This window comes from Dermatophagoides pteronyssinus, unplaced genomic scaffold, assembly GCF_027571235.1.
Source record: "Dermatophagoides pteronyssinus isolate colony J.1.1.1.1 unplaced genomic scaffold, Derpt_VIB-CSIC_2022.12 sq0005, whole genome shotgun sequence".
NCBI classification, from domain to species: Eukaryota; Metazoa; Arthropoda; class Arachnida; order Sarcoptiformes; family Pyroglyphidae; genus Dermatophagoides; species Dermatophagoides pteronyssinus.
Genome location: NW_027461529.1, coordinates 1,673,155 through 1,687,203, shown reverse-complemented (window position 1 = coordinate 1,687,203; position 14,049 = coordinate 1,673,155). Strand labels below are relative to the sequence as shown.

Here is a 14,049-nt window from a genome sequence, read left to right as displayed (position 1 = left end):
ACCAATTCATTATTACAAGAGCCACCGCAACAACAACAACAAAATACCTTTATTATTCTTTCTTAGAAGAGAGAAACAACAACAACAACAAATAAAATACAATGATCATTAGATTTACAGAATATTTTTTTTTCCAGATTAATATGTATGGAATATGTATAATTCTTGTAGTTTTTTTTGTTGTCATTTGAATGATAATAATAATAGTCATTATTATTGTTAAACTTCAGAACTTTTTTTTTGGGTATCATATTCATATATTGTGACAGAGATTTCAATCATGAATATTATCATAATCGGTCATGTTCATACAGGACAGATTATAATAATGATAATGATAATGATGATCATGATGATCATTTATGAATATTTTCAAATAGCTAATAATTATAACTATTATCTTTCTGTTTTTTTTTTTGTGTGTGATTTAATTGTACTTGTTTTTGTAATTTCATTTTATTTATTTATTTATTACTTTGGATTCTTTTATCATTTTAAAACTTTTTTTCTTTTTTTTTAGAAAATAATAATTTGTAACTAATTTCTCTTCTCATTCACAGATTTCGAAATTTCGATAATTTTTTCTATCCATCAACATCATCATCAGCAAATGAAAAATAAAAAACTAATACTTATTTGAACTTTATAACTAAAAAAAAGGAAAGATAATCATAAATATAACGCACATTTTGGATTGTCATCAGTTATTATTGAAAAACAAATTTCTTCTTCTTCTTCTTCGTCGTATTGTAAAAACAGAATTGTTGTTGTTGTTTTGAAAAAAAAATCCCATTAATCTAATTTATGAACAAACAAACGAAAAGAATTCTTTCATCTTTATTGAACAATCATACATCATCATCATCAACAACGACGATCTGATCGATTTATTTTATTTGAACAGAGCGAAAAGTGGGAAAAAACAAATATGAAAAAATCGGGCTTTTTTCGCGGTGTATTCGATGGTATACGTTCGACTGTTGGTCAACCATCATCATCATCATCATCATTATCGGGTGCAAAAGCATTTCTGGAATCTGAAACAGAAGAAGTGCTGAAACCATCACATTTTAAGATCAATACGGTAGGTTGAAAAAATTTATTATTATCATTTTTTCTTTGCTATATAAAAAAATGAACGCAAACATTGTATTTTTTAAATGCCAAATTTTGTTTTTCAATATTTTGTTTGTCCATTGCTTTTTCATCATCATTAGTTATCAATGAATAATTGATGATCGAAGAACGAAAAACGAAAAAATTTGATTAATTTGTTTAACAAATGAGAAAATATTCTTTCTTTCTTTCTTTCTTCTTTTTACATATTACGTATTTGAATAATTTGTATCTATCTATCTATCATCATATCTTATGGATATTTTTCCATTATTATATAGAAATCATATTATAAGCTCATTAAGAAATTGTTTTTTTTTGTTTCTTCTTCATCATCATCATTTACAAGAGTTGTTGCTGCTGTTGTTATGAAATTAGTTATACACACAGTTTTGATATAAAGAAGAAGAAGTAAAGTAAAAAAATTACACTGAAACATTGATGTGATGAAACCTGTACGTTATTTATTTGAAAAACAAAGAAACAACAACAGCAACAACCAAAAAACTTAATCAAATTTCGATTCGTTAGTGTTGATGATTCATGTATGTGATTATTTAGAATATCATTATTCAATGAAAAAAACTATCTTCTTTATTCATTAAAATAAGTTAAGCTCATGTTTATTGAATGAATGGAATGATGCCTGAATATTTTTTTTTCAAGGGGATTAGGTAATATTGCTGAATATATTTTCTCAATCATCATCATTTTCTCTCTTTACCGATAATATACTGGAATTTTCAAAAAACAAAAATGATAATTCTTTTTTTTAGTATTCTTTATTTTTGTTTGTTTTTTCCCAAAGCAATTTTGTTTATCCACACATACACACACACACACACATGTGACAGCAGTGATAATAATAAACAAAACTCGATAAATTGACTACAGTAACAACAACAGTAAATAATAATAATTTGATCCAAAAAAAAACGTTTCTTGTTGTTTATTTCAGATATGGTTTTTTTTGTGTCAAAACTTACTTTTCTTTCCAATTTTAGTTTTGAACAGAATTTCATTCAATGAATAAATGAATAACTCGATTTTGACATTCGAATGATGGCATTTGGAAAAAGAAATTTTTTTTTTTTTTTGTAGTGCATTTTTTTTTTTGACAAACATGACAAAAAGACTTACTCTTTTTTTTGATAAATTTTAAATTCTATTCGGTTATATAAATGATATTATTATTATGAACTATATTTTACAATTCTATTTGATTTTGAAGTTTTTTGTTTTTGTTTTTCTTCAGTTTCTTCATAAAAATGCTTTACACACATCTTACTTTTTTTTCGACAATAAATGATGAAAAATTTAGGGAATAAAAAAAATGTTTGAAAATAACAACGATGATGATATAGATTGAAGGATACATAACATAGACATAGAAATCAAGTCTAAAAAATGGATCGAAATGGAACCTATTTTTTTGTTATTTTTGCATCGATTTTTTTTCAAAAAAAAATCGATTTGTTGTAGAATTTTTCCTTTTTTTTTACAAGAACAAAAATCAAATGAAATGTCTTTATTTGAATCACACACATAGATCATTCTAATGGAAAATGATTCTAATTGTTTATTTTTTTGTTGTTAAATATAGAAACGTCGTTAGAATTTATTTTAAATTTACAAAAAAAAACTATCATTTTTTTTTTTTTTTTTTTTTGGTTCACCATGTTCGTGTGTATCATTTTCAATCAAAAATATTACCTTATTTCATATCATAACTTAATGTTTCTGGGATTTTTTTTTCATTCTTTACATTAAGTTGTTGTAAGTATTAGTTGTTGAACAACGTCGTGTGATGTATGTGTGTGTGTGTGTGTGTATGTGCGTGGGCAAATTCTCCCGGCAAACAAGCAAAAGAAAAAGAAGAAATGTAATCGAGGAAATTGGAAAATTATTCTCTTCGGATATTAATGTTCTATTGATTGAAGATTGTTCGGAACTTTTTTCTTTCTTTCTTTCTTTCTTTTTCCTCGATCATTAACTTCACTTGTTTGTAGAATGATCCAAAATCGTAACATTTTCTTTTTCTATGTTCAAAACCTATTCAGTTTTTTTTCTCTTGCTCTCTCTCTTTATCTTTCTCCCGGCTCAAACTAAACATCATAAACATGTTTCTTTCTTGTAATAAATCGATTGATTGATTGTTTGCTTTTATAGAAAGAATGTTTTTTTTTCTCTATCTCAATATCTCTGCATGGAACCCTAATCATCAAATTGTCAAAATATTTTTCATACCTATTTTAACCTAAATAATGTTTTTTTTTGTTGTTGTTGTTAAAATATCGCCATTGGTATTTTGATATTGTAATTTCTTTTTCACTTGAAAAAAAATTCAATTTTGCTTCATTTCTTTCTTCTTTTGATCATGATTAAAATTTTAGATTTTCAAATTTTTCCCTTCAATATATTATTCATATTTTTCTTTTCATTGAAATTCAAAACATATTTGCAAAAAAATAGAAAATCAAATTTCCAGATATTTGTAACATTTGTGCACATCAAACACAGTGCTGATTTTTCTATTTTTCTTTTTTCGGTATAAATATTGAATGTTTACGAATAATTTTTTCTTTTCCAAATCATATTTATTGTATCATTTTTTATGATAATAATAATAATAATAATAACCGAAAATGATTTGAAAATAATCAAATGATGATGATGGAGATGAAGAAAAATGTGGCATGATGATTTTCCATCCATCTTTGCATATTGAATGAAGAATGAAGAATGAAAAAAATGAATAATTTTGAAATTCGGTATAGCACTTTGAACAATAATAACAACAACAAAAACTGAATAAAATAACCCGTTTTTATCATATACTGGATGTACATGTTTTATTTATTTATTTTTTATTTTTTGCTGATGAAAATGATGATACCGAATTTTCTTTATTCAGTTACCGCCTTTGATATCTTTTTCTTTTGCTTTTGCTTATGGTTTTATAATAATATTTTTCCATGGAATATTCAGATTATATCAAGTAGAAAAAAAAATGACGTTAGCTCAGAAAAAGAAAACCAAAGAAAAAATATTCTTTTTTAAATTTTGGAATTCCAATCTCATCATCATCATCATCTTGATTCTGGTTATTTTTCTTCAACTGAAAAAAAATAACCAAAACAGACTTGGTTTTTCTCATCATTGTTTCTGGTTTTTTTCTCTTCATAATCATCATCCAATATAATCATCTTTTTGATATAACAACCAGAAAAATCAGAAAATATATAAATAAATCAAAAATACAGTAACAACAACAACATAACAATTGTGAAAATAAAATTTTTGAACCAAAAAATGAAAAATGAAAAAAAAAATTCGATCCCATAATCGTATCAAATCTAATGGATCATTATTTCATAAAGAATGGATGAATGATATACTCAGACACACAGAATTTAAACAGGCAATTTTTTTTCAAAACTTCTATCACTATTACTATGATTATTATTATCATCAGTGATCAAATATCAATAACCATCAATGTTTTTCCTACTTTGCCATATAATTTTGGTTTTTTTATCTTTTTCTTAACGTTTTCGATTCGTATTCAATTTCAATTTCAATCTGTAATATTTGTTTTGTGTATAATGGTTAAATGGATGAAGTAAATAAATAAATAAACTATATTGAAAGTGCATGATTCACCTTGATGTATAAATAGGTTTTTACTACATTTAAAATGAATCTTTTTGATGATGATGATGATGATGATGATGATGATCATTACAAATATTTATCACTTGATTTAGAATTTTTTTAAAACTTCGAATTTGTTTTTTATATATCAATGATGATAATGTTATTTGAATGGGGGAATAGAGTGAGAGAGTGAAAAAAACATTACATTTTTCATTGAAAAACAAGTAGAAAAATGTAGAAATGAAATAATAACGAAAATCATTTTTACGTGATGTTTGTGTGTGTGTGTAAGTGTGTGTTTTATGTGAAATGTGTGTGCGACTTACTTTGATGATAAAGAATATTTGATTTTTTCCCCTGCATCTTTTCACATTTTATTTCCATTTCATGAAAAAACTACTTTCAAATCACATCCATATATATACACACACACGTCTATTTTATCTAATAACAAAATGATATAATGATAGTGAGATAAATATTTTGGGAAAAAAAAAGATGGCTCCAATTATAGCTCGTTTGTGTAATATATTTTTATGATGATAAAATCATCGAAAGAGTTTCTCATTCTCTTCTTTCTCTCTCTGTTTATCTGCTTCATTTCATAGGAAAAATGTGTGTTTTTATTTCTGAGAATAATTGTAGATTTTGTAGATTGAAAAACACCTATTCTTGTTCATCATATTTTAATCTTTTTTTCAATTTAAAAAAAACTATTATCTTTATGCAATTTATTTTCTAGTTTGATATATGAAATGGATTCTTTTCTCAAACAAACAAACAAAAAAAAAAAATTGAATTAAATTGAAAATTAAACCTCCAAAAAAAAACACTTAACAAAATTTATAATTTGCACCAGGAAAAAACAAACAAACAAACAAACGAATTTCAATTGAAAATCATCCCAAATAAAAACTTATTAATTGGATTTTTGTTGTCGTCACCTTTTTTTTCGTCATTCGTTAATGTTTTTTTTATGATCAATTTATCATTTCAAATGTTTTTGGCCAAATGTTGTTTCATTTTAAATTTTTTTTTATTTTCATAAACAAATTGTCTATTAAAATATCCAATTCATCCATCAAAGTTCAGTTTTTTTTCACTCAACAATTTCCTTTTTAATGTTTGTAGTTGTTGTTGATTTCCGTTGGATTTTTTTCCTGTTCCAGTTCAATTTTTCTTCATCTTCTTCTTCATTTCTTTGTTGATCATCATTCTGATATTGAAAAAAAATTCATTTAGAATAGCAGTCTAAGGATCAAAATTCTAACATTCAAACATTCAATTCCTATTCACATTATAATTTGACAAGCAAATTTTTCTTTTTCACTCTCTCTCCTCTAGATCTATCTGGTTCTTTCTGTTTATCATCATCATTATTATTATTCCTTGTCATTTTCATTGTTGTTGTTGTTGTTGATTTTTTTTCAAACAATGAATGAATGAAATATATGATTGAACAAATGAAATATTTGATCCAAACAACAATAACAATAAACATGAACACAAACATCACATTGCTTTTCACATTCAAATAGATTTCTTCTCGTTTTTTATCCAATACAATCATCATCATCATTCAATGTGATACCATATAATAACATATAACTATAACAGTAAACTCTAGTTATAATTATTATTAATTTCTTTATTATCATTATGTACAATGATTATCAATATAACTGCTGATATTTATTATAAATAAGAATAATAATAATTTCAACTTATAAGTAGTACATGAATCATTTTTTTTTTCTTTGCTCTGGTATATAATATTGTGTATTGTAGTTGTTTTCAAGGAAGCCAGTTTGGACCCGAAACAAAACCAAGGCCAGAAAAAACAAACAAACAAACAAACCCTCATGTACTAAATATCTCAGGATTTTTTCGTTTCTTGATAATGATGTGGATGATGGTGGTGTTGATGATGTTGAAAGATGAAAAGAAAAAAAAACAGCCATCAGGCATCGGGATGAAAAAAAACAGAAGATAAAATGAACCGAAAAAAAACAACAACAACTTATGAAATATATGAAAACATTTTTTGTTTAAATGATTTAAGATGAAAGAAGCATTTTTCATATATATATAATATTCTGCTTTAATTATATACAGTACACAAACACACACACACAGAATACAATCGTATATTCTATCATTAGTATCTCTATGATGATGATGATGATGATAAGGCGTGTTTATAAACGGTTTTTTTTTCATGATGTATTTATGTCATATTGTAAGTACATGCTATGTGTATTTATAAGAAATAACCGAAGAAAAAATGGAAAACAAAAGAAAAAATATGATGTTTTTTCCGTTCTTTTCTTTCATATATCATCATATGATCAAGATGATGTTTTGGTGTGTGTGAATGAAAAGTTTTGTCTAGTTTTTTTTTCTATTCTCTCTCTCTCCAAATTCTCATTTATATTCGGTTTAATTGTTTTTTTCTTCTTCTTCTTTGCTTTGTTCTTTATTACAAACCCACCAATAACAATCAAACAAAACGAAACGAAAAAAACATATTTCAATAATAATGATAATGATGGTGAATGAATGATGTTTTTGAACAAAAATACCTTATCTTAGAATTTTGTTTTGGTGTGTGTGTGTGTGGGTGTTTTTCTGTAGCCGAGTAAAAGAGAGATTTGGAACTTATTGAATACACTGTATGTTTTTGTTTTTTGGTACATATATCAATCGAGATATAGGAAGAATGAGTGAGATTATCAACGTCATTTATTATATATTATATATAATAATATTTTCATTCACTTTCTTTTTAACTATCTTTTATCTATCGTGATTATAAGGATATATAGAAAATAATTCCATTTTGTTGATTTATATTCATTGATTAATCTAGTTAATTTCAAGCGCTTTTGTTTTGTTTTGTGTTTTTTGAATTTAATTTCATTCATTCATTCATTAGGCTTAGTGAAAAGAATTTGTATGTGTATATCAACCATTTTTTTCTATTAATTTGTGTTTATGTGTGTGTGTGTGTTTTGTTCATCATCATTATCATTATGTTTAAAATATAATCATCATCTTTTTGTGTTGTTTTTTTTTAAATATTGACCGATAACGATATATTCATTATATTGGTGTGATTATGTTGCACATTATGATACTATGATCAATTATTATTCATAGAGAGATTCCAGTTTTTAAAAAAAAAAATTACAAAATGATATGATTATGTTAATTAAAAGAGAAAATGTAAAAACAAAAAAAAATTTAAATTGAATTTGTTTGTTACAATAAATAATGTTAGTGTTTTTTCTCTTTCATTCTCATCCGTGAATATATTTTTTGGATGAATTTTGTTGTTGTCGCTGAAATTTGTTCTCTCTCTCTCTCTCTCTCTCTCTCTCTCTCTCTCTCTCTCTCTCTCTCTTTCGGTAATGTAAATTATTCCCGAATATTTCAACATTTTATGGTAGACAAGAGAGTGAAAATTATGTTGAATTTGTAATTTTATGCACATTATTCATTTTACACCAAGAAAAAAAAAATTTCATTCCAAATATTTCATTTATGATTTGATTTTGTCATAAAACAAATTGACAATTATTGTATGTAATAATAAATTTTCTGACATTTGTTTGAATTTAATCTCGAAATTTGTTGTTAATTTTCTTTTTACATCCTTCATTCACTATTATGTAATCAACACAAACGCCCACACACACATAGAATTCTCAAAGATGTGTTAATGATGATTATGACCACACACACATATATAGTGATTATTTTATCATAATAAATAAAGGCGACAAAATAACTACATTATTAGAATTCCAATTTTCAAGTGAATTTTTCCTATTTTGCTTATTTATTACATTTCATGTTTTTTTTTAATTAATGACTCGTAAATTTTTATTACCATGATGATGTTTTTTTTTCTTTTTTTTTGGTTTGTTGTTGATGATTATTTTGCATTGCTTGGCTTCTTTTCGATTGGTCGATAGGAATTGAAAGAATCCAATTTCTGATTATTTTTGTGTGATTCAATGTTATTATTATCATTTTTCTTAACACATTGCTCATCATCATCATCGGTATTTATTAAAATTTTAAATATTTTTTGGCCATTTTTATTTCCTGCCATTAATAACCATTCGCACACACAAACAGAATATAATCACGTATTTCATGTGAGATAATGTCAAAGTTTTCTGTTATTTTTTTTTCTTTTTCTGACAAACAATATTATAAAATGACAATTTCGGATACATTACTACCATCACCCGCTACATTTGATGATAATGATGATGATTTGATTTTTTTATTTTTTTTTACTTCAGAAAAACTTTAAAGTTCATTCATTTTAACTTTTGGCTTGCCTGCAATGCATTCATTCATTCATTCATTCATTGCATCGAATTGTGAATAACATTTTTTTTTCCTTCATTTTCATGAATCATAATCATTTAGGATTTATGAAAAGGTTTGTTGAGAGAATGAAAAACAAGAAAAGAAAAAAAAAAATAAGTACAACTAAACCTGAACTATGTTTTTCATAAAGTTTTCTTTATTTTCGAACATGAAAAAAAAATCTCCACATCCTATACTTTTGGATTCTTGTTATTAATGAAAAATTTTGTTTGGTTCACATTCTTTTGATTTCTAGTGACACACACACACACACTATGCGAGAGAGAGAGAAAGAAATAAGAAAAAGAAAAAAATTTGAACAAGAATTTTTCATTTATATACAAGAATTTAGGTTCTCTCACTCTCTCAAAAGAATTGAAAATTTTCATTATCATCATTATACTTTTGGATGTTTTATTTTTTTGTTGTTGATATGAGAACAAATTTCAAACACACTTTTGTTGTAAATTTCAACATTCATTGAATCGACAACCGAATGGTAATACAACCAATCTTTACAACAATTCATGATCTGAATTTTTTATTTGTTATTGTTGTTGTTGTTGTTGTTTTTACTTCTTGGTCTTTTTTTTTGTTCATGACAATTTTATCATTTATACACACACTTTTATTATTATGATTATTGTTGACCATTAGGAATAAACGGTTTAAATGGGTAATAAACATAAATTTTCCAATCTTTCAATGAACTTTTTTTTTGTTTTTGTTGTTTCTCCCCTCTCTTTCTGGTATTTCCAAATCAAATATAAATAATAATAATAATAATAATAATTTGACTAAAACCAAATTTCCAATGTATAAATAAATGGGAACAAAAAAAACAAATTTGTGTCATTTTCGATTATCATTAAAAAAACAAATTGTAATAGAAACCAAATTGGAACCAAAATGAATATAATATATATATAAAAAACAATAATAATGCTTTTATCTATCTATCTTTATTTCTATTTGAGATCAATTTATTGTTGTTGTTGTTTTTCTATTATATTCTTGATTTCTTTTGAATCCGGAAAAAAAAGAGATCCGGGAAACAAAAATAAAGAATGAAAGAGGTATAAATAATCGATTAATCGTGTGAATTGTCGATAGTTATTTGTTTGTTTGTTTGTTTTTTTTTTCGTTACAAAATGGATAAGTATTTTGTTGGACAATTTTTTTTTTGTTGAACAAAATAAATTGTTGTTTGAAATGTGAATCAACAATTTCAAAGAATTTTTCTTATATATACCTTTTATCGACAGACTAAATAGAACAGATTGAACAAACAAAATCAACAACAACAACAACATCGAAAAAACTATTGAAATTTTTCTATTTTGTTGACAACGTAACAATTGATATTTACCAAAAAAAAAAAAAAAATTTTGTCATTGATACACACTTATGGTATTAGTATTGTTTTTTTTCTTCTATTGGTTCCTATCATCTTAACAGAAAAATTCATTAAATTGTCTTTCAATGATTCGATTTATTTTGAACATTGTTATACATTGTTATTGTTGTTGTTGTTGTATTGATTCTATTTTTTTTTTTTGTAATTTAATTTTTTACATTAATCGATACTCGATCTACTCTTTTTCTTGTCCTTCAATCACCAAAAAAAAAAAAAAAAATTATTCATCCAGTTTTTGTTGTTGTTGTTGAAATTTTTCATTATCAAAAATACCAGATATATTTTTTTTCTCTCTCTCTCTCTCTCTCTCTCTCTGGTTCTATTTAGAGCATTTTCCGGTTCCATGAACATCATCATCATCATCATCATCTTTGTTCAATCAATTTTCACTATCTTTCGTTGTTTTCTTCTTCTTCTTCTTCTTCAAACAAAATGAAATTCTTCAACAACAACAACAACAACAACAGAATGTTTCGATTAAACATTAATAATATATAGATATTGGTTCCAGAAAAAAAGCAATTAATTGTTTTCAGTTTTTCAGTTTTTGTTGTTGTTGTTGCTTTTTCTGGTATCCGTTTCTGGCACCGACAATACAGTAATGTGTATGTGGCATCTCTATTTTTTGGGGGGGGGAGGAAAGAGTGGGGAATTTTATTTGTTTATCGTTGAATCATTGAATCGAAATGAATCAAATTTTTTTGTTTTGTTTTTTGTTTTCTTTCGTTGTTTGTTATCAACACTATTTTTCAATTTTCAATGATAATCATCTCTATTTCAACATTTGTTGTTATTCTGTGTATATTTAGATTTGCTACTTACATTCACAAACAATCAAATCAAACAATTCTTATTTGTTTGTTTTTTCAATTGCAAATTTGCAACTTTTCACTAACTTTATTCATTCAAATATAGAATAGTATCTCTTTTCTCTCTTCTATAGATATTTCGATTAATGATTTTCAACAATCTTGTTTCTTTCAACAACAACAACAACAATAAAAATCACCAAAAATCATTTACTTTGATTTTGGCATGTATGTTTTTTTTTTTGTTGGTTTGATTCGATTGGATTTTCTTGTCGTGTTGTCGTTGTTGTTGTCGTGTTGTTTGTTGTTGTGGGTTTTCATTTTTCGGTATAACATTCTCTTATTAACAAGGTACAAGAAAATTGAACCAGAAAAAAAGAAGACATTTTTCCATCATCATCATCATCATCATTCCCTTCAATCACATCAAATTTTCAAGTTTCTAGTAAATGATTTTTTTTATCTATATCGTTTTTGGTTGATAAGCAATCAACAACAACAACAACAAAAATTGATAACCAGCAAAACAAAACAAAAAAATTGGCTAATTTATTCTTGTTTTTTTTCTTCTTCTTCTGGGCTATATGTTTATTTTTATTTTGTATGTGAATCTGGTAATTCAGTTTGATGATAATTTTTCTCTCGATTGATTGTTTAATTCTTTAGCCTATGTGATTATTATTATTTGGTACAACCACTCTCTCCCTCAATCTACAACATAATCATCATAATAATTATTTCCTATGGGAAATCTTTGTCCTCATGTTTTTTTCATTGATGCTTTCATGGATTTTTTTTTCTTCTATCAGATAGAACAAACAAAAAAAATCCTCGAGCATATTTGTTGTTGTTATGATAAAATGATATTATCTTTTTTTTCTGGTACTTCTTCTTTATCTTTGTCAACAAATGATTTGTTGTTGTTGTTTTTTTGTTTTGTTTCTCTTCTGGTTTTACGGTCATTTTATTCACTTTATAGAATTTGGTTGTTGTTTTTTTTTCTCATTTTATGGTTTTGTTGTTGTTGTTGTTGTTGGAAACAATAATCCAGCTGTAGTGATAGAAATCTTTTGATAAAAATGAATGAAAATCTCAAAAACATTATGAATCCAAAAAAACTTCTAGTCTATATTTCATAGTTTCATTTTTTTCAAAATATTTTATTTTTTCATATAAAAAACTGCATTTATTCGGCAGCACATTATTATCATTTTTTTCATATTCAGGATGTTTGTATAGATAAAGAGAGAGAGAGAGTGAGAAAGAAAAAAAATTCTCAATCTTTAAACATTGCTCAAAAAAATTCCACTCAATCTGGGAATCCCTTATGGCAGTATTTGTGAATCGTTTTCTTTTTCTCTTTCTAACACTTGCTTGCATTTATATCAAATTTTGGAATTCAGAATTTAAGATTTTTTCTTATATTTGTTTTTCATTCAATCTCTCTCTCTCTCTCTCTCTCTCTCTCTCTCTCTCTCTTTGTCTATCCTGAATAGCGTTTTTTCGGGTGAAAAAAAAGCAACACAATTATATTAGATAAAGAGCAAGATGAGAGGGAATAAAAGAAAAACAACAGACAAAATTTCAGGATTTTTATTTTTTTTTGATTTTCACGAAATTTTTCAAAATTTCTTTTTTTTCTTCTGGAAATCAAATCAATGAACAAAACATTATTACGAATTCAATGATGATTGTTGACAACATTTTTTTTCTTTCTTCTACAACTGCATTGAATAATTGAGCAAAAAAAAAAAAAAAATGATTTGATTTGATTGAATGATGATGTTTATGGTAAATGTTTTTTTTTTTATTTTCCAATTTCAATTAGGAAATTGTTTTGCTTCTGTTTATTATTATTATTATTATTGATTTTCTGTTTATCATAAAAAATTTTGATTTCTCCTTTTCAAATTGAAATGAAAGTAATCATGTCGATCATGATGATGATGATGACAAGAATAATAATAATAATAATAATAATAAATTCGACTATTTACACCCAAAAACAAACCTATAAAAATGATTGATTTTGTTTGGTTTTTTTTTACCTCTTTTTTTTCAATATATAACCATTATTGTAAGCAATAAATAAATAGAAACATGACATAATCAATTTTTTTTCTTCTTTTGCTTTATTATTATTTTCATAGAAGTTTTTTTTCCTTGTTGGTATATAAAATTCGATAATAATGTCAATAAATTATTTCTCAATCTCTCTCGTTCTCTTTTCAATTCTCTCAATACAAAATTAAATTTTGATTGAAATAATTTAATTTTGGGGAAAAAAAATTTGAAAACAATTATTCCGGGAAATTTTTCAGAAAGAAAAGCAAAACAAAACAGAATTGAAATAATTTCTAAACATCAAAAAATAATCAATTTTCGTTTTCGTCATTCATCATTTTTTTGTTTTGTTTTCGAAATGAAAAATGAATTTGTCATATTCCAACCATTTCTCCCTTTTTTTTGTTGAATTTATTACTGATTGAAATTTCAAAGTTGAAATGAATCTTCTTTTGTGAATTTGAAATTCAAACCCCGAAAGAACAAAAACAAAAACAAAATAAAACTAATTGAATTAATTTTTGTTGTTGTTGTTGATTCAATCTTTAAACAACAATCATATTCAATATTTCAACAAAATCTAATAATTTTATTTGTTCAAAA

At 25.1% G+C, this 14,049-nt stretch overlaps 1 protein-coding gene across 3 annotated transcripts in view; it reads left to right on the top strand.

Annotated features, from left to right (window-relative positions):
• Positions 1 to 608: 608 nt before the first annotated feature.
• Positions 609 to 14,049, top strand: part of Tomosyn (syntaxin-binding protein tomosyn) — a 37,753-nt gene continuing 24,312 nt past the window's right edge. Inside the window, exon 1 of one of the 3 annotated variants that reach the window (XM_027339084.2) lies at positions 609 to 1,084. In XM_027339084.2, coding sequence (XP_027194885.1) covers positions 929 to 1,084 — 156 coding nt within the window. In that variant the 5' untranslated portion in view covers positions 609 to 928. The remainder of the gene's footprint in view (positions 1,085 to 14,049) is intronic. The other 2 variants (XM_027339085.2, XM_027339086.2) reach the window with 2 other exon arrangements.